This window comes from Mycteria americana, chromosome 16 (assembly GCF_035582795.1).
Source record: "Mycteria americana isolate JAX WOST 10 ecotype Jacksonville Zoo and Gardens chromosome 16, USCA_MyAme_1.0, whole genome shotgun sequence".
Lineage (NCBI taxonomy): Eukaryota > Metazoa > Chordata > Aves > Ciconiiformes > Ciconiidae > Mycteria > Mycteria americana.
In genome coordinates this window covers 5,381,684-5,399,926 of record NC_134380.1, presented here as the reverse complement: position 1 = coordinate 5,399,926, position 18,243 = coordinate 5,381,684, and the positions used below count along the sequence as shown (strand labels likewise).

General features: G+C 52.8%; 1 protein-coding gene across 3 annotated transcripts in view; it reads left to right on the top strand.

Annotated features, from left to right (window-relative positions):
• Nucleotides 1–6,179, top strand: part of SEC14L1 (SEC14 like lipid binding 1) — a 44,066-nt gene extending 37,887 nt beyond the window's left edge. For 2 of the 3 annotated variants that reach the window (XM_075519186.1, XM_075519188.1), the window contains 5 exons: nt 163–297; nt 772–1,023; nt 2,619–2,797; nt 3,367–3,468; nt 5,616–6,179. In XM_075519186.1, the coding sequence (XP_075375301.1) occupies nt 163–297; nt 772–1,023; nt 2,619–2,797; nt 3,367–3,468; nt 5,616–5,631 (684 nt within the window). In that variant the 3' untranslated portion in view covers nt 5,632–6,179. Of the gene's footprint in view, nt 1–162; nt 298–771; nt 1,024–2,618; nt 2,798–3,366; nt 3,897–5,615 lie in introns of those variants that run through there. The other variant, XM_075519187.1, reaches the window with a different exon arrangement.
• The last annotated feature ends 12,064 nt before the right edge of the window (nt 6,180–18,243 follow it).

Sequence of the window (18,243 nt, the reverse complement as noted above, 5' to 3'; positions counted from 1 at the left end):
CATGATGTACAAGCTAAAAATTACTTTTGAACTCTGTTCATATCTCATTCTTCACAGTACTTGCTGAATGCGAGTTTTTGTTTTTGAAGCTAGCAGGCAGAGAGCATGACAAGGTGTGGGTGTACAGAGGGGATACTTTTCAGTGGCTGTTTATGCTTTTAGTGTGAAGTACCAGAGGGTGGGCTGGTTCCCAAGTCCCTCTACCGGACAGCAGAAGAGTTGGAAAATGAAGACATAAAACTTTGGACTGAAACAATCTACCAGTCTGCAAGTGTCTTCAAAGGAGCTCCGCATGAGGTACGGTCACAGCCTACCCTTTTCTTTCATCTCAACCCTCTGCTCTGGACTCTGTCTCTTGAACTGAAAATGGTTTAGAACTTGATTATTTAGTTGCCATGCTTCTGCTGCCTTCTTCTGTAGTTCTGGTGCATAATGATGCTTTAGTAGCCAAAGTTTGTGACCATTCCTGGTATAATCTTGTTGCCATTTAGAGAATATCACTGTTTTTCATTCTGTTCAAAGCAGTATCCTTCTAAGCAAAACCAAACAATATTCTCAGAAGCTACTTGAGAGCTTCTGAAAGTCATGTGTTAAAATAAAGACACTCCATCAGGAGAGAATTTGTATCTTCAATGCCTTTTTAATCGTCGAAACTAAGCCCAGCAACAAAAAGCTCTGTTTTTTGTCATCTTTTTGTTTGTCTTTACTGAGTTCTGTTGTTTGTCTTTACTGAGCAAATTGCTATTGTCTAATATGCCTTTTCTGTCTCAGGTTCTCATTCAGATTGTGGATGCCTCATCTGTGATCACATGGGATTTTGATGTATGCAAGGGTGACATTGTTTTTAACATCTTCCATTCCAAAAGAGCCCCACAGCCTCCTAAAAAGGACTCTCTGGGAGCTCACAGTATTACATCTCCTGGTGGGAACAATGTCCAGTTGATAGACAAAGTCTGGCAATTGGGGCGTGATTACAGTATGGTGGAGTCTCCTCTTATCTGCAAAGAAGGGGAGAGTGTGCAGGTAAGACTGCCGAATTCTCATGCCGGAGCAGATGGAGGGTAGCTCCAAACTCAAAATGTTCTAATTCACAATCATTATTGATGACTGAGTTGTGATTCAGCTCTGGACTGTCTGCTTGCTTTTGGCCGACATTTCAGCTTATGTTCCTAGCTGCATGCTGCAGGGAACGGGGATAGTATTTACATGGGATCTGCTGTGGGGGGAGGTTGCATCAGGCTAGTAGTGCTGAGATTGATCAGCAAGGAATATAGGGAAGCCACCTAGAAAGTAGTGCATATCCAGAAAGTAGCAAGACTTTGTGCTGTAATTTTGACCATTATTTTCTGAAGCAAACAGTCTCTGTTTGAAGAATATTATAGTGTCTTACCTCAATAATGAGAGAATTCTGGAAATTAAGACTGAGCTTCTGTGTGTTTGTCCCTCTAACAGGCACCTTAAGGAGCTCCCTATGGCCAAGGTTCCTGAAGGTTTTTTTATGGCATTTGCAACCTATCCTTTGATTACTAAGTTTGAGATTACGTGCAGCATGTTTACAACCACATTCTGCCACTGCTATTCCTTTTGACTTGACATAAGAGTTGAACAGCCTTTGAAAAAGGAGCTCCTTACGTCATCTAATTAGAAGTATTAAACTGGAAATATGGGCAGTGACCTCTTGAACTGCACTTTCTCTTTCTGAGAGGCAGGAGCCTTGACTGCTCTTTTCAGTCTCAAAGGACAGCTGTTAATGAAAATAAATGGAAAAAAATGGATATTGTTTTTAAACAGGAACTTTGTCCTTTCATTGTATTTAAATCCTAACCCCTTGACTCTGTCAAAAAGCAGGACGATTTGCTGGCGCTCTATCATAACTTTTATAAGCATGCTGTGTGAGTGTTGTGGTTTAACCCTAGCTGGCAACTAAGCACCACACAGCTGCTCGCTCACTCTCCCCCGGTGGTATGGGGAGAGAATTGGAAGAGTAAAAGTGAGAATTCATGGGTTGAGGTAAAGACAGTTTAATAGGTAAAGGAAAAGCTGTGCACACAAGCAAAGCAAAACAAGGAATTCCTTCACTCCTTCCCATCAGCAGGCCATCTCCAGAAAAGCAGGGCTCCATCATGTGTAACTGTTACTTGGGAAAACAAATGCCATCACTCTGAATGTCCCTCCCTTCCTCCTTCTTCCCCAGCTTTATATGCTGAGCATGATGTCACACGGTACGGAATAGCCCTTTGGGCAGCTGTCCCGGCCGTGCCCCCTCCCAACTTCTTGTGCACCTGGCAGAGAATGGGAAGCTGAAAAGTCCTGGATTTAGTATAAGCACTACTTAGCAACAACTAAAACATCTCTGTATTATCAACACTGTTTCCAGCACAAATCCAAAACACAGCCCCATACTAGCTACTATGAAGAAAATTAACTCTATCCCGGCCAAACCCAGCACACTGGGGAGAGTTGACCAGCACTGCCAGTTGGCTGAGGAGCTGAAATATTGGCATCGGGGAAAAAATTCTGGGCATGTAGGCAGTTTTTCTAAGCTTGGAAAAGAAATCTCAAGCCTACAAATCTTTGTGTTAAAGTTAATTTTTAATTTTTGCTGTGGCTGCTTCCAGGGATCGCATGTGACCAGGTGGCCTGGCTTCTATATTCTCCAGTGGAAATTTCATAGCATGCCTGCCTGTGCTACAACCAACCTGCCTCGTGTGGATGATGTACTAGCATCTCTACAGGTCTCCTCTCACAAATGTAAAGTGATGTACTATACAGAAGTAATAGGATCTGAAGATTTCAGGTATGTCTGGCCAAGGTTCATGAAGGTCAGCTGATGTCAAACCTTTCTGATAGTTAGAATATCAAGCCAGTGTCAAGTTCACTTACGTACAAGTAAATCGTGAGGACTTGTGTTTTCTTAGGCCTCAAAAAAAAAAAAAGCCAACCCAAAATTCAACCAGTACTGGCACTGGGGGCAACTAATGTATAAAAGGGGTTAATTAGTTATCTCATTGTAATCATCATTGGTCACTTTGCTCTGCTTTGAAATAATTGTGTGCGTTGTTGGGCTTGGCAGGTTGTCATGTAGAAATGGGTGCAAGTCAAAATGGAATCGAGTCAGTTCAGTTGCCTGCCAGTTGATATACTTGACTGAAACTAGTTCTCAGTCTCTTTGAACAGCATCTGTTTTTGCAAGGTGTTCAGGGTCCCTATTTATTATGTGGTGAGGCAGAAAAGCTTTTGAGTATCTGCACCAAATCCGTTACTTGCTTTTTATTCAGTGTGCAAATGAATACAATACAGATACGTAGCAGAAATCAAAACCTTTGTATGTTCTGAAGCTTAAAACTACTTTGTTTTTTATTGCAGAGGATCTATGACCAGCCTTGAATCAAGCCACAGTGGATTCTCCCAGCTCAGTGCTGCCACCACCTCTTCTAGCCAGTCCCATTCCAGCTCCATGATTTCCAGGTAGTGCCACAACAGATGAAAAGCAAATGGATGAGATGGCTGGACCCTCACCTGTGGCAGCTGACTGCAATACAGCATATTCAACTGGCAATTGTGCAAAAAAACCCCACCCCACAAAAGCCTTTTATAGATAGTAAAGTAGCTGTTTGAATTTTAAACTTAGTGGTTTTGGTCCTTGTTAGATCCAACAGCTTGTCTCTTAACTTTAACCCTTTTTCCTAACTCAGCCATAAATATTTTCGCAAGTGTGCTTGCACAAATCCTAACTCTAAACACAAGGGCTCTCATTTAAAGGAAAAATAACCAGTCCATCAGTTAAGAATAATTTTTTTAACTGTGTAAATGTTAAAAAGCAAAAAAGAGAAAAACCCTACCAAAAATGCTCTGTAGTGCATTAGAGATCAACTGCAAGTCTCCTGTCAGGACATTCCTTGCCATCTTAAGAAATCCCCTGTGATCTTCCAGTGCTGCAAACTGTTCTCCCATTGCCATTAAGTGATGTCCGAGACAAAGAAAAGCAGTTGCTGGATACTTGACTTTGTGAGTCCATTTTTTTCAAAGCATGCCCACAGAGCTGTGGCCAGGCTGTAAACACTAATACCTTTTGTATGAGCACATTTTTGGGGAATTTGAGCTCTGGGTCTTGATGGGTTAAAGCAATTCATTCTTTCCTTGGATTTGCGCTTGAAGCACTGTGGAGAGAGAGGCAGAGAGCAGGCTCTCCCTCACTGTGTCAAATCTGGGCTGATCCGGCATTGGTCTGAGGATTTGTTCCCAGCTCTGTGCTGGAGCTTCACTCCACTTCCTTAGTACATGCCATGTGAATTGATTTTACTGACACTCTGTTCTTATCAGGAATTTATGCAGAGCTTAAGCTTGCTTCTTAAATGAGTCTAAAGGAGGTATGGCTTACATCCTTCCTGTGCACTTTTCAATCCCTTTGCCTCCTATCCTTCCCTGTGTATGTCAGAAATAGAGCGCTTTAGTTCTGAGCAGCGGAAGCTTTAATGTAGGCAGGGAGCACAGGGATCTTCACTCTAAGTGATAACAATAGAAGATGCTCTAAGCAGTGCCTGCTCAACCATTTTCACTATCGCTACTGCCAGTGGTGAATTGCCATTTTGGATGTTGTCCCTCTTCTACCCAGGCCCAAGCAATCCTACTTGAACTCTTTTTGTTAAAGTCTGTTCAGGTGTTCTTCCACTTTGAGCCCTCTGTCCCACACACAGCAAAAGGCACAGAAGACTGAAGTGCTGAGCGAAGGCCTGTCAGCAGACAGCTACAGACCATGCCTGGCAGTCGAGTAGAGAAGATTTCAGTCTGAAATGCAGCAGGATTTGCATAGTTAGACCCTGCCTGGTCTTTCCTCACCCTCTTAGAGCTAAACTGTCTATCCAGGCAAAAAGGAGCTACTGTGCTGGCTGCAGTCCATACTAGAAAGCTGGATAGGCTCTGTGAAGTCTTGGGGAGGTGAACTGTTGTGGGTAATTGGTAGAGCAGCTTGTGGAGGTCTTGTACTTTCAAAGCAGAACTCAAGATCCTGGATGCCCTGCCAGAGGAAAGCTGGTTCTGAACTTGGTATAAATCTTTTTTATGACTGCAAGGCTTCTGAGAGGCAGGTTACTTAACCTCTAACTAGCAGCCCCTCTCCTGTGGACCAATTCTGGCTGTGGAACGTGGCAGACAGAGCTGACAAAGTATTTTAGTAACAGATTTAGAGGTGCTGAGAGGCCAGTCTCCTTAAACTGAACCAAACTGCTCTATTTTGTCTTTTTTGGACTTAGAAATTGAAGATGGAGGCTAGACTGTTACTTAGGATGCCAAAGTGTGCTGTTGTGCGAGACAGGCCACCACTTTGGTGTCAAGCAGCTCCCCGCCCAGTGTCTGCACAGCAGACAGCCACGTGCTGTGGCGCTCAGGCTGCTCACATGAGCTGTCTGCCTAGGAGGAACCCAGCTTGCTGAAGAGGTGGTTTGATTCTTGACGTGCAGGAACCAGTATTCCCAGGCGCAGGGGAGCTAGTGCAGCAGGAGGCACAGTGAGGGTAACTTAGTGACACTCATGGCTCTTTGCAAATGCCACTTTCCGTTTACCAGGCTGTAAGGGTTGAAGATGGTCCCCTTTCTTTCTCTCTCTCTCTCTCTCAGATGGCGATTTTGCTGACAACTGTAAAGAATCTGCTTCATTCAACACTCCACATCTGTCCAGAGGTGTCTGGCTTTGTAGACCTTTTTGAGTTGCAGTCACTTTTCAAGTCTGAAGATCTATATTTTGTTTTTCACTTGAGCTGGCTCAAAAGTGGCACTTTGGGTTTTTCCTGCTGTTAATCTTAACACATCTTTTAGAGCTCAAAGCACATGACAGCGCAAACAGCTGGGGAGATAAAATTCCAGAAAAACAATAGTTAATCCTCCTCTAAGCAAAGTGCTGTGGCAATATGACTTGATCACTGCAGTCTGACTAATTAATTTCCCATACCCTGGTCTTTCTTTGTGTGATAGTATTGCTCCTCTTCCTTCTCTCAGCCAATGACTCTTCTGTTGGCTTTTTTCCTGTTATCAGTGTCTTTCTGCACTTTCCTGTCTGTACTCATGAACTGCATATCAAATTCTGTAAATGTTTTGTATACATAATACCTCATTCTTGGTAATAAAATACAGATAGTCTTTAAAAGATTTTTTTATTGTTATCAATAAATGTGAACTGTTTGGAAAAAAGTGTCAGCCTCTTTATTCCATTCATCTGATGCAGAGCTTCCAGGTTATTTTATGTGCTGAATTAAAGTCTTCCAGAGCTGCTCTGGGGCAGTGCTGTTATGGGGGATGCAGGAGGTGCTTCAGTGCTCTGCCACTGTGGAGAAGCTTCAGCAAAGCAGTCTGTCTTGGGGGGTGGAAACCTGAGCGGGTACAAGGTATGAAGAAATGTGGTTTTAGAAGGAAAACGGCCTCTGCTGGGCACTTGCCTCTCACATAACAAAACCCTATCTTCCCCACAGTACATGTACACAGGGGTTTTTTTACTAGTCTGTGAATATACAACAGGAACAAAATACTGTGATGAAAAAGTCTTCAGGTAGCCCTAAAAAGAAAATGGTTGCTTTTATGGATTATATGATGACTTTGTATTCTTTTATCACAGTTTGAAGGGAGCTTCAACCTCAGCGGTTCAGCTGATTGCAGCAGCATCCCTTGTGGAGCGTGTTACGTATAGATCTAAAAGGCTGGCACTGGCAAGCTTAGCACAGCATGGGTAGGGATAAACGTCTCTCACTTACCCCTGCGCAGGCTGAAAAAAGGTGTCTGGCCACCTGAACTAGCAAGTGCAATAACTTTTATTTTTCCACCTGCTTATTTCTTTTACCCTGTGGCCCTGCCATAGGCTTTCTGGCTGGGAAAACCTGTGTGGCTACATCCCTAGCTGTATCGCTATCCTGGGAAAACCTGTGTGGTCTTAGTGCAGGCACAGCTACCTGAGCAATAAAACTGCCCCTAAACCTGGTCTTTCCAAGCGCGCTGAGCTCTTCAGGCTTTGCCTTGGTGTGCTGGGTGAGAGCCGCTCTGCTCCCTGGGGTGCGGTGTGGCCCTGGGGAGAGGGGCTCTTCATTAAAGATGAATGTTCAGCTGCACTGCTCTGTGTTTTAGTTTGGTGGAGGCAGCTGCCGTTAGGGTTGTGAGGGTTGGGGGTTTTCTAACTGAAATGTAATAATACAAAGGTAGGATAATTTTTTCTTGTTCAAGAACAAGCATGCTGATCTACGGAGTTGTCTGTACAGGGGTTTGGTACTGCCCACCTCCAGGGGTGAGCGAGCCATACGGTGTGGAGGAGATGGGCTCCTCAGCTGCCCCCACCACTGATGCCTTCTTGGGTGGGAGGCTGAGACAATTGCATCTAGGGACTTAAGATTTTTGTTGTTGTTGTTAGTAGAAGTAGACAAAGCTTTAGCTATTTTTAAAACAGGAGCCAGTGAATGTCAGGCTGTGGTTTTTCTAACCCCTGGAGTTGGAGCAGTGGCTGAAACATCCATTTATGGTTGGTCTTTCAGATTTTATCCAAGCTGTAAAGTTTCTAAAACAAGAATCTTTAACTATGGTTGTGGAGGTCTGTCAGCAAGACCAGATGGCTGCCTGACCTACTTCAAGTTTTAACACGTGGCCAATATTTTTATGCCAGTGCATAATTATAATGGATTGGCTTACTGCTGCTCTGGACGTTACTAAATACAAAAGCCCTTGAAAAGACATTGTGCAAGAAGGTGGCTTGGGCTGTTCTGCTGTGCTGTGCCCAGGGAGGCAGTGGGAAAGCTGCCTTTCCCGGCCAATGCTCCTCTCTTGAAATGGCAATTAAAACGGAGAGCCTCAGACCTTATCTGAGCTGAGCAGGTGATAACGCTGCGGGCAGGGGCTGCTCTGCCATGCAGCTCCCCTTGGAAAAACGTTAATCTGGCTGAACCGTGTATTTTGGTTTTGGGGTTTTTTGGCGGCTTTTTTTGAGACAAAGCAAAATTCCTGGAAGAAATTTCACCTGCCCTTTTTCACCTGCCTCCCCTGCCAGCCCTCCCTGCTCCTCACAAAGCCGAGGGCTCCCTGTTCTCCAGGTGTGAGACCCTGTTGTCCTTTCTCATTTGCAAATCGAGCTTGCCAACAAGCCCATAAATTCTCAGCCACCCAAGGCGAAGGGTCCTGAACCGCCATTTCAAAGTCTCCCCATGCATCCCTCCTGCTGGAGCAGGGGCCGGCGCTGGCTCGCTGTCCGGCATCGCTGCCCGAGTAGCAGCACATGCATTCCCTGCGGGAGCAGCCAGTACCGTTTGCTCTTCCCATCGCTTTGCAGGGTAGGCTAATTCTGGTGCTTGGGGTAGGCAAACAAGTTAAAATGAAGATGGAAAAAAAAATACTTCTGTAATCCCCGCTAGTGCACAGGCAGTGCAGGATGCACGCGGAGCCCTTGCCTCTGTGTTGGTACTGGCTGCGGGTGCCTGGTGTGTGCCGGGACCAGCCTGGCACCCTCCTGCACCCCGGCTGCTTTGCTCCGAGCTCCTCGGGGGCTACACAGTGCCGGCAGCTTCGGAGGAAGGTGCAAGGCCAGCGCAGTGTGCAGCAGCTGGGAAAGCTGCTTCCCAGGGCAGGTGCTGCTTAATGCCTCCCGGAGAGAAAAATCCTAAGCCTGAAGTGTTAGGTTTTGGCTGTCTTTCAAAAGTCATTAGCATCCAGCACAATTCAGGGTCTGAAAAAAAAAAAAAATTGCCGTCTCCATATTTTTGGGAAGGGGAGGAGAAAACTTACTTTATTTCACTAACTCATGCTGTTGTAAGGAGTTTGGATGCTGGGAAATAAAAGGTCAGCACTTTCTAGCTGCTTGTTTTTCTTTTATTCCCTTCCCTACGACCACTGCTGGATTCGTCACACTTGGTGCTGTAAGCCTTGGTCCCTCAGGTGGCACTCGGCGGCCACGGGTCCAAGGGGAGCAGGGAAGGGACCCCGGTTTTGTGGCTGGTGCTGGGTCTGATTCAGCCCTTGCCCCCATGCACACAGGGGCTGTGGAAACAGGGGCTAACACTGGCCCACTTCACAGACCAGAAAGGTCCCTGAGGACACTGCCCTGCTGCCAGCACACATCCCTGGCGAGGGGCAGAGCTGTTCCTCCCCCAACCCTCCTCCTGGCCTTAATAAACAAAGAAATAAATAAATCTCGGGCTTTTCTTGGTGCTGATGGAGCCTTCCCTTGCTGCCGTGGGGCGACATGAACGGGGCAGCTCCCCCCTGGGATGGGCAGCCCAAGGGGAGGCCTGGCTCCCAAACCCCCAGGCAGGTCAGGCTTGGGATGCCGCTGTGACCCAGCACCGCCCCACACCTGAGAGTTGTGCTTTAAATTGTTTAAAAAAAAAAGGGAAGAGGAAAAGGAAAAAGGAAAAAGGAATGTGTTGCGTACACTTCATCCTGCCACTACCCAGCGCCAAAAAAGTGCAGGGCAGCCCCAGCCACCAGCTATTTCACCCGTCCCCTCGGTTTACACACATCTGCTTTTCCTAATTGCATTTTGCGCAGGAAACATCCAAGGGATTGTTGAAAGGCAAGTGCAGGGTGGGACCCCGCGCAGCCCCAGACGCCCCCCACAACCCGAGCTGTGCAGGGGACGAGCCGCAGCCCAGCCGAGGGCAGGGAGCTCCCGCTTGCCCGATGTGAGACCCGGCACTGTCCAGTGTCCGTGGCCCAGCAGGACATCACCCCCCCACAGCCTGGTGTCCCACGCTGACCCCTTGGACCCCCATCGGGGTTAGCGGTCCCCGGGATGAGCAGGCTGAGGCCGGCTGAGCAAGGACCTGCTCTGCCCAGGCGCGATGCTGAGCCGGGGGGGGGGGGGAGGGCAGCTTTGCAGGCGGCCTCTGTACCCCCAAATACGCCATCCGGCACCGCTGGCACTGCCGGGGGGCACCCGCCGGGGCATTAAGGCACAAACCCAACCAGCCCGAGCCCGGCGTACAAAACCTCTGCACCGGGGGCAAAGGGCCGGGGGAGAAACCCGCGAGTGGGGCAGCACGCCGGGGGGGCCGGGGCTGTGCCGCTGTCCCAGGTGACAGGGCACAGAAATGGGGGTGGCTGCAGCACGGCGCGGCGCTGGCAGAAACCCCACTAGATGGTGCCAGCAGCCCACGCACGGCCCGCGGTCACCAGCACCGCCGGGCGGGGTGACTCGTGTCCGCGCTGCCAGGGGCTGGCCGTGGGGCCGGGTCTGTCGCGGTCCCCTCCGGGCTCTGCTGCCCCACCGGCACCCCAAGGCACTGGCCCACACTGGGAGCCGAAACCAGGGCGGGCGTCCCCCGCGTACCCCCTCCAGCGAAGGGAAAGCGCTGTGCAGGGAGCAGCCGCCCCTCCGGCCCCCGGCCCCGCCGGGCAGCAGCTCCGGGCACGGCCCCATCGCCAGCTCCTCGCCCCGGCCGCCGTGCCCTGCGCAAGCCCCGGACCACCCGGCCCGCGACCCGAGGATGCTCGGCGTCCTTCAAGCATCAGCCAGGCTTTTGTTTTGCTCGCCTGCTACCAGGGATCTCCAGAACAGTCACCATTTCACAAGAGTACTGAGAAAGTAAATCAACATTGGAGAAAACCCTCGAGGAGCTGGTGGGAGAAATCCCGTAGAAGTGAAAAACTATTCTGCTTACTGCGATGGCCCCAGTAAGAATTAGCCCACGAGCTGCAATGGGCTGTAACCAAACATTTAAGTTTAATTATGCGCAGGACTCCACCAGGGAAGGGGAGCTGGGAAGAGGAGGAACAGCACAGTGAAAAAGATGGGAACTGAAAATACAACATTGTTCCTCACAAGAGTAGCATAAACCGGCCCAGGGTGAGTACTGCCCAGGGCCACCACGCTGTGTTTGTAGTAAAACTTCGTGTCCTTCTTTGCCCCATGGGACTGCAGGTGTGAGCATCGCTTCAGGTCCCACCCTGGGGCTTCATGGGACACGGGTAGGAGCTGGGCAGGGACCAGGGTCCCCGGCAGGAGCCATCGTAGACCCTCCATGTCTCTCCAGGGCCACCTGCTCTGTCTCCAGCAGCGGTGACAAGCTGAAAAGGGCAAGAACGAGGTAAAATTCCTCCTCTGAGCCTGTCTGTGCTTGTGTGCATTCATACCCGCACCATGTCCATCCCCCCCCCCCCCCAAGGTGCTCAGCCCCTGCCCTGCCTCCTGGGGCACCCCTCAATGCCTCCTTCAGTCACTTATCCCCCCACCATCCTCCACAGGAGCCAGCACCTCCAACAGGCTGGATTCTGGAAATCAGAATTTGGCATAAATAGGGAAATCCAGGCTTTTGCCCATTCCCGTGGCAAAGAAAGCACAGAGAGAGATAAAGGCATGAAGGTGTGAATGAATAAATACCAGGAAGCCGAGGGTACAACCGCACTTGGCTCAGGCAGCTGAGGACCAGGACATGCTGGTGGCGGGGCTGTCTTTGGCATGTGCATTTTGGTAGTCCCTATAATAACACGACTGTGTGGTCCTTGTCCCTCCTTGTCCTCCCTGGGCTGCCTGCAGGCGCTGGGGCTGATCAGAAAAGGGGCAGTTGGCAGGAGGTAAGAAAGAGGAGGGTCAGGCAAGGGAAAGCCGCGTCCCAGGACACCCCCTTTTTAAGCATTAAAATAAATAACTGCACACACCTCCCGGTCACAGGGATCGCCAGGATCAGCCCTGAAGAGGTTAGTTAGCACTCTTTCCAGTAAATGAATTTCTATGCTTTATAGCAAGCAAAGCTGTTTAGCAGAGGCCAACCGGCCCCTGCCAATTACTGCGGGTTGAGTATGCCTGCTGACCCGCGTGCCCTTGGCTAGTGCTGCAATTCCTGCATGGTGACAGCCAATTGTCAGCAATAAAGCAGCTCCTGATCAGGGCCGGGGCTCCGGTTATTCTCAGCCCCATGGCAGGAGCAGCCATTGCTGGCACGAGGGCTGGCAGTTCGGATGTGCTCGTGTCCGTGCCAGTGCAAGACCAGGGCAGGCAGCAACCCGTGTCCTGGTTTGAAATGGATGGATTCAGCCCAGACTTGGCTGAAAAGAGCCCCAACCACCCCGTCCCTGAGGTGAGCTGCCTCCTGGGGTCCTGGGTGCTGCCTGGGGTGTGCTCCTTCATCTCAGCATCACCCCACCCCGTAGCATTGACCTGCTGGGACCACAGCCCCTTCCCCAGCACTCTGCATCTGGTAGGGGGGAGCCCAGCTTGGAGGGACCCTGTGGGAAAGGGCTGCACCCTTTGCAACCCGTCTCGGGGGGTGGGGGAGGCACCAACTCCCCCCTCCAAAATGCACTGGGTACTTTGGGGATGCAAAGGATGCAAACCCCCCTCACCCTGGCAGGACTGGGGGCTCCCATGCCAGCGTGCCTGGCTACAGCCTCGTGCAGATGTGCTCGTGGGCAGGAGCAGGCAGGCACTGCCCTCTCTCCCTTTTGGGCTCCTCTGGCTCCCCACACACATCCCCGGGGGGCCACTGGGATGTGGGGATGTACCCTTCCTAAGGCAAGGATGCGACCGACCTGAGCAAGCCACTTCATTAGCTTGTGCATGCAAGTTCTCCCAAAAAAGATCCTTGAAGGGACGGCAAAAAAAAATTTTTCTCAAGTATCTTTGCCTTTGCATAATTATTTGCATTATTATACTATACTGCCTCTTCTTGGAGGTGTTAAAATAGCAGCAAAAGGGCGGGAGGATTCTCAGGCCCAAAATGTGTTTGCCAGAGCAGGGAAGGCAGGACCTGCTCCTCTCCCCATGGCTGGCACCAGCGCTGCCAGGTCCTGGCCAGGGCCTTTACCAGCCCTGGGGAGTGATGGGCAGGTCAGCGCATCCCCCCCTTGAAGCTCCCGCCATTCCTTTTGGCCGTCTGGAGAAGCCAAACAGCGACGGCTTCCCTGTCCACGGCCCCGCTCGAACCGCAGAGCCCATCTGCCGCGGCGGCGGCGGACACACGCTGCTGTAAATACAGCCGGTTAATTGATTGCTCTTGCTCCAGCGGATTTCCCTGAAATCTTTCATCGGTCGTTGATGGATCTGTTTCATACCAGCTCCCAGAAACCTTCTCCCACTGCAGCTTGTGTCGTTGCTGGGCTCACTCACACCCTGGCCGTGTGGTGCAGCCCCTGCCTTGCTCCACTTCGCACACCGAAAGCCAGCAACTCACTGGCACAGGGGCACAAGGGCTGCCCGGGGCCAGCGACCTGTGAGGACGAGGTTTCTAGACCGGGCTGGGGTGATGCCGCTTGGCCGCCAGCGTCAGCCCGACCCCATGCTGCCCACCCCGGGCTCAGCACCCTACGTGGAGCCAACGCAGCGGGAGCTGGGTGGCCCTGCAGGACCACAGCACCCATCGCCACCCCAGACCAGACCAAGCAAAGCAGCCAGCAGATTCTTTTCTTACCAGAGATGGCCACTTCGGGGTGAAAGCTCCTGGGGCAGCTCTGGCCCCAGAGAGGGGCCCGCTGCAGATGGGGTCTCCACGGGCAGCCTCCTCTGCATGTTTTTTCCTAACAAAACCCTGTTTTCCTGAGCAAGGGAAGGGCCCGTCTCTCCACCAGACCATTTCATCAGCCCCTCTGCAGCAACCTCACCGAGGAGCTCACTGTGTGCCTCTGCCTTTGCCTCTGAAGATGAAACAGGACAGACTTCATGATGACATTGATGCCCTGAGCCAGCTCCGGGCAGCCACGGACGCGGGTGTTTATTCATCCTTCACAAGAATTTAACAAGAAAAGAAGCAGGACAGGCTTGTGTGAGCTCTCCCCAGGGAGGGCTGGACAGGGGATGGCTGCCTGGCACTGGCGGGAAGATGTCACCCCACTGCCAGCACCCACGGGCAGGGTCACCAGGCCCCTCCAGCCTGCCCAGCAAGGCTCCCCAGATGATAACCCTACAGCAACCCGGGCAGAGGGGCAGAGCTGCCCTGGGCAGGGGCTGCCAGCCCTGTCCCCCCGCCCTGCCGCAGCCACCCGGGGCCCCGCGGGACCCTCCGCATCCGAGGGGCTCCGGAGCAGGCGCTGCTCCGTGGGCAGGCCAGGAGCTCCAGCTGGCTTTGCACCGTCCTCCTTGGAGCCAAGGGTTTGGGCGTGTGGAGCTCCCCGGTGCCGGCCAACCTGCAGCAGCTGCGATGAGCAATTCTCTTTGAAGATATTTAATGCTCTGCTGTGCTGCAGAGAGGAATAAGCCCATTCTCCGCCCGCCTCTCTGGCTCTCTCCTGAGCCCTAGATGCTGCTGAGAGGAGCTGCAAAGAACTGAGAGGAGGGAGGAATGGCAAACCCCATCCCCTGGGACACAGGGCCTTCCTCCCCGCCTGGGACGAGGCAGGATCTTGCCAAGTGGCGGCTGGTGCTGCTGCCCAGGACTCGGGCAGAGCAGCGGGAGGTTGGAGCCGGAGCATCCCAACCCCCAGGCACAGCCCAAGTGGTGGCCCCGTGGCTGGCACCCCGTGAGAGCAGCGAGCACCGTGCAGACCTGTCCCACCAGTGTGGCCACAGGGAGCACTGGTGTGAAGGCAGATGCACCAGCCTGGCCCAGTTACCCCTCCTGGCACCGGGGCCGTTGTTCTGCAGGACCTCCCGCAGCCGGACACTCGGCAGCCGCGTCTCCAGGCCCTTCCCCGGGGGACCGGGACAAGTGACACCAGTCTGTGCAAGCAGATATCCAAACCCCCATGGAAACATGGGCGAAACCCCCGTGGGACACACTCCTGCTGGGGAGCTGTGGGGAGAGAACCCAGAGAGCATGCCACCGGCAGTGCTGGATCTTTGCCTCCTAAAATAGAAGAACAAACGTGTTCAGGCTCAAAGGCTGCAATGCTATCCCATGTTTGCATTGCTTCGCCCGCAGAGACCACCCTCGCTGTGGGCTGGGGACAGACAAGTGCTTGTGGGCACGCGTTAGAGCTGCGGGGCAATGCTGGGGTGTGGATCTGAAACAGCATCCTTGGGGATGGTGCTGGAGCCCTCCCGAGGAGCAGGGCTCTGCTGCGGGGTCCGGGGGCCGAGGTGGGATGGGGACCGACTGCTGTGACTTGCAAGGAGCCTGGCACAGGACCTGATGCGGAGCTGCAGGAGGAGGATGCGGGTTAATTAGCGAGGGCGAGAAGTAGGTCAGTGAATAACACACAGCACTGGGTTCTTGGAAAGCTGCTGCGGCTTCGTGGCATGTGGGGGACCTGGCGGTGCCCGCAGCCGCCCCAGGGCTCTCCGTGGAGATCGGCCGGGAGATGCAGTCATCCGTTCCTCCAGCCCAGCCCAAACAGCAGCCCTAACCCAGCCCCAGCGAGGAACTGCTGGGTTAAAAAAACCAGTTCAAGGTTTCCCCCCCATCAGGGATGAAGAGAAAGACTGTGGGGACCTGGAGTGACGTCTGGCACATGCATACCAACCTCCCGCAGGAGAGCCAGGAGGGCATGGGGACCCCAGGGCAGGCAGGGACGGATGGGGATGGAGCAGGCAGGGCCTCGGGGCTCTGAGTCACCCCCCAATGTCACAAGCTGCCAGCTCCTGGGGTGCTGGCAGCCCCCGAGAGCCCCGCGGCGGGCGGGAGATGCTGCTGGGGTCAGTGCTCACTGGAAGAGGATGGGGGAGAGACGCCTGCACGCAGGGACCCGGAGAGCTCAAACCTGGCAGGTGAAGGCAAAGCAAAGAGCAGAGCTGCTGCCTTCATCCCACAAGTTTCGGTCTCCTGGTTCGGGGAGGGCAAAGTCATAAATTTTGGTTGTATGCGGTTGGCAGCTCCATGGAAAGTGTTGCCAAAAAAAAAGTGTTTTCAGCCCTGGAGCAAGTGACGGGCAGAGGGACACCGAAGCTGAAGAAGTGCAGGCTGCAGCCGACACAGGCCAGGGGTGCTCGGTGGCAAAACTAAGACCGCGGAAAATGCGAGTGCTTTTCCCAACCTCCTGCAGCCCCTCTTTGCAAGGAGGTTTCTTAATGCCTTCTGAACTGCAGAATGCCAGGGGCTCCCGCAGCAAAGCAGCATCAGCCTCGGAGCAGCATCCTTCCCTGGGCAGAGCAGCCCTCTCCAGTCCTTCATGCCAAGCTATCTCAGCCGGGATAGAAGAGGACAGAAGCCATGTCTTCAAATATGAGCTTTACAAAGTGCCTGTATCATGCCCCATATATAAAAACAAATATATGGGGGAAAAAAGGGAGTGAGTGGGCTTTAAACAAGGCAGGATGGAGCAGGCAGCAGGCAGAAGTGGCTAGAAGCTTGCAGGACATCCCTGCAGCCCGTTCTCAGCAGCGTGCTTTACCCTGCCTTTGCTCAGCGCTGGCACCGTGGGTTTGCAAACACTTTTTTTTTTTTTTTTTTTTGCAAACACTATGCACAAACATGTCCGTGTGTGTGCAAACACTATTCCCCTCATTCACAGGTGAACGCAGCCCTGAAAGACCCTTTTATCTGAGTCCACCTGAGGGTAAGAGCAGACGCCAGCACTTGTCCGAGGCTCACCACGCAACCGAGCCCCCGACTCCAGGGCACACGTACCGTGCCATCCGGAGCATGACACGGCGGCAGCAAATCCAATTTATGTGGCAGCAGGACCAGAGAAATGCCAAACACGTCTGGCCGTGTCAGGTTGCCCCGCACTGCTGGCGCTCGTCATACGGATCTAGGACAAACCCTCGCCTTTGTTTTCTCTTGTTTGGGCATCACGAACGTCCTGGGCTTTGTAGGATGGCAGCTCAGGAACATTAACTGACCGTAGGGTTATTTTGTCTTCATGCTAAACTCTTCCTGGAGATGTCAGCTGCCAGAATGTGTCATTTATGCTTCACAGCGCTGCCTTAGCGTTTTGTGGACGTGACAGAGTGACAAGAAACAGCATCCTTGAAGGAAGGGCTCAATCTGGATGGTTCTTCTCTAACAAACAAGTGTGAGCTGGGCTGGGCTGAGCTGGTCACTCAGGGTGACTCTGAGGGGGCCAGGGATGTCCGTGGAGGCGGCCGTGGTGGTGGGGACACGCCGTGAGCTGTCCTGAAACAGCCTCAGTCCCTGGGAGGTGCTCCCGAGTCCGAAGGCAAGACTCGCGTCATTACAGCTCGGCGCCAGACCCGGCAAGTGCGGTGGGATGCTGCCTGCCCACCTCCTCGTGTCTAGTGAGTCACGGCACGTCGCCCTGGGAAATCGGAGATTACGGGAGTGAACTGGGTTGCTGCTCTCCTTGCGGCAGGCAGGAATGGCAGAGTCGGCAGGGCTTTCGGAAATGAAATCATGGGGTGTTTCTGCCCAGGGTGGCTGCAGGTTAGTGTGCTCATGGGGCTCCTTCTCCCCATCCATCCCAGGAAAACGCTGCAGCAGTGTGAGCCTGCCTGCAGAGACCAGCAGCCCGCACCGCAGCCCCTATCTCCCGGAGTTCACCTCCCAGAGCTGGGCAGGTTTCCCCCCGGTGCTGGTGCTGGGTGCGGATCGGGCCCGGGGGACCAGCGCAGCGCTGCTCCAGCCCATCACCTCCGCTCCCCCCATCAGGTCAGAGCGATGCCACGTGTGCTCTCTCCTGCCGTGCCCTACGGTGGGATGTAGCAAGGGCTGGTCAAATAAACACGCTTGGCTCTTACCCCTGAGCTTGAAGCAGCCCCAAATCCCCTCTCCCTGGGCTCAGGCAGGATCGGTCCCAGTCTCACCACTTTTAAAGAAAGTTTTAACGTGTAGGTCAAGAGGATGACTCCCTTCCGGATATTCGGTCCTCTGATAGTGGCAAAGGCTCATGCTTCTGTCAGGCACCGAAGGAGGGATGCTGCGGAGCCCAGCAACGCTACTGCCCGCAAAGTGTCCCTGTTCCTGCTTCGCTGCAGCGGTTCAGCTCGGGACCCCTTGTGCTCCCTCTGGAGCTTGCTAGAGGGCAGGGAAGGGATGCGAGTTTGGGGGATAATTAATTGCAGATTAACTTGTACCTGTCAGTGGCCACGGTGCGAGTACGACAGGTCCGAGCGCCGAGGTGTCAGTGAGCGGCTCCCTGGGAGGACCACGTGCATTTGCCGGACACCTCTGCGTGCTCACGCACAGCAGTGCCTGGTGTTTGGGAGCACCTCAGAGGCGTTTGGGTGCTTTCCTCTGGGTGTCCACAGCCCTGCTGGACCTCGGGCTGGAGAAGACCCCAGCAGGGTGGGCAGCGGTGTGCCAGGGAGCAGGCGGCAGCCCTGCCTGGGGTCCAGCCCTGGCTGGCAGCCCCTGTGGACGTGGCTCCGCTGCAGCCCAGGTGGACAGTTGGCAATTTGCAGCTTTGCGCTTTTATTTTCACCTTTAAAGAAGCTGCTCTGTGAGCAGGGACC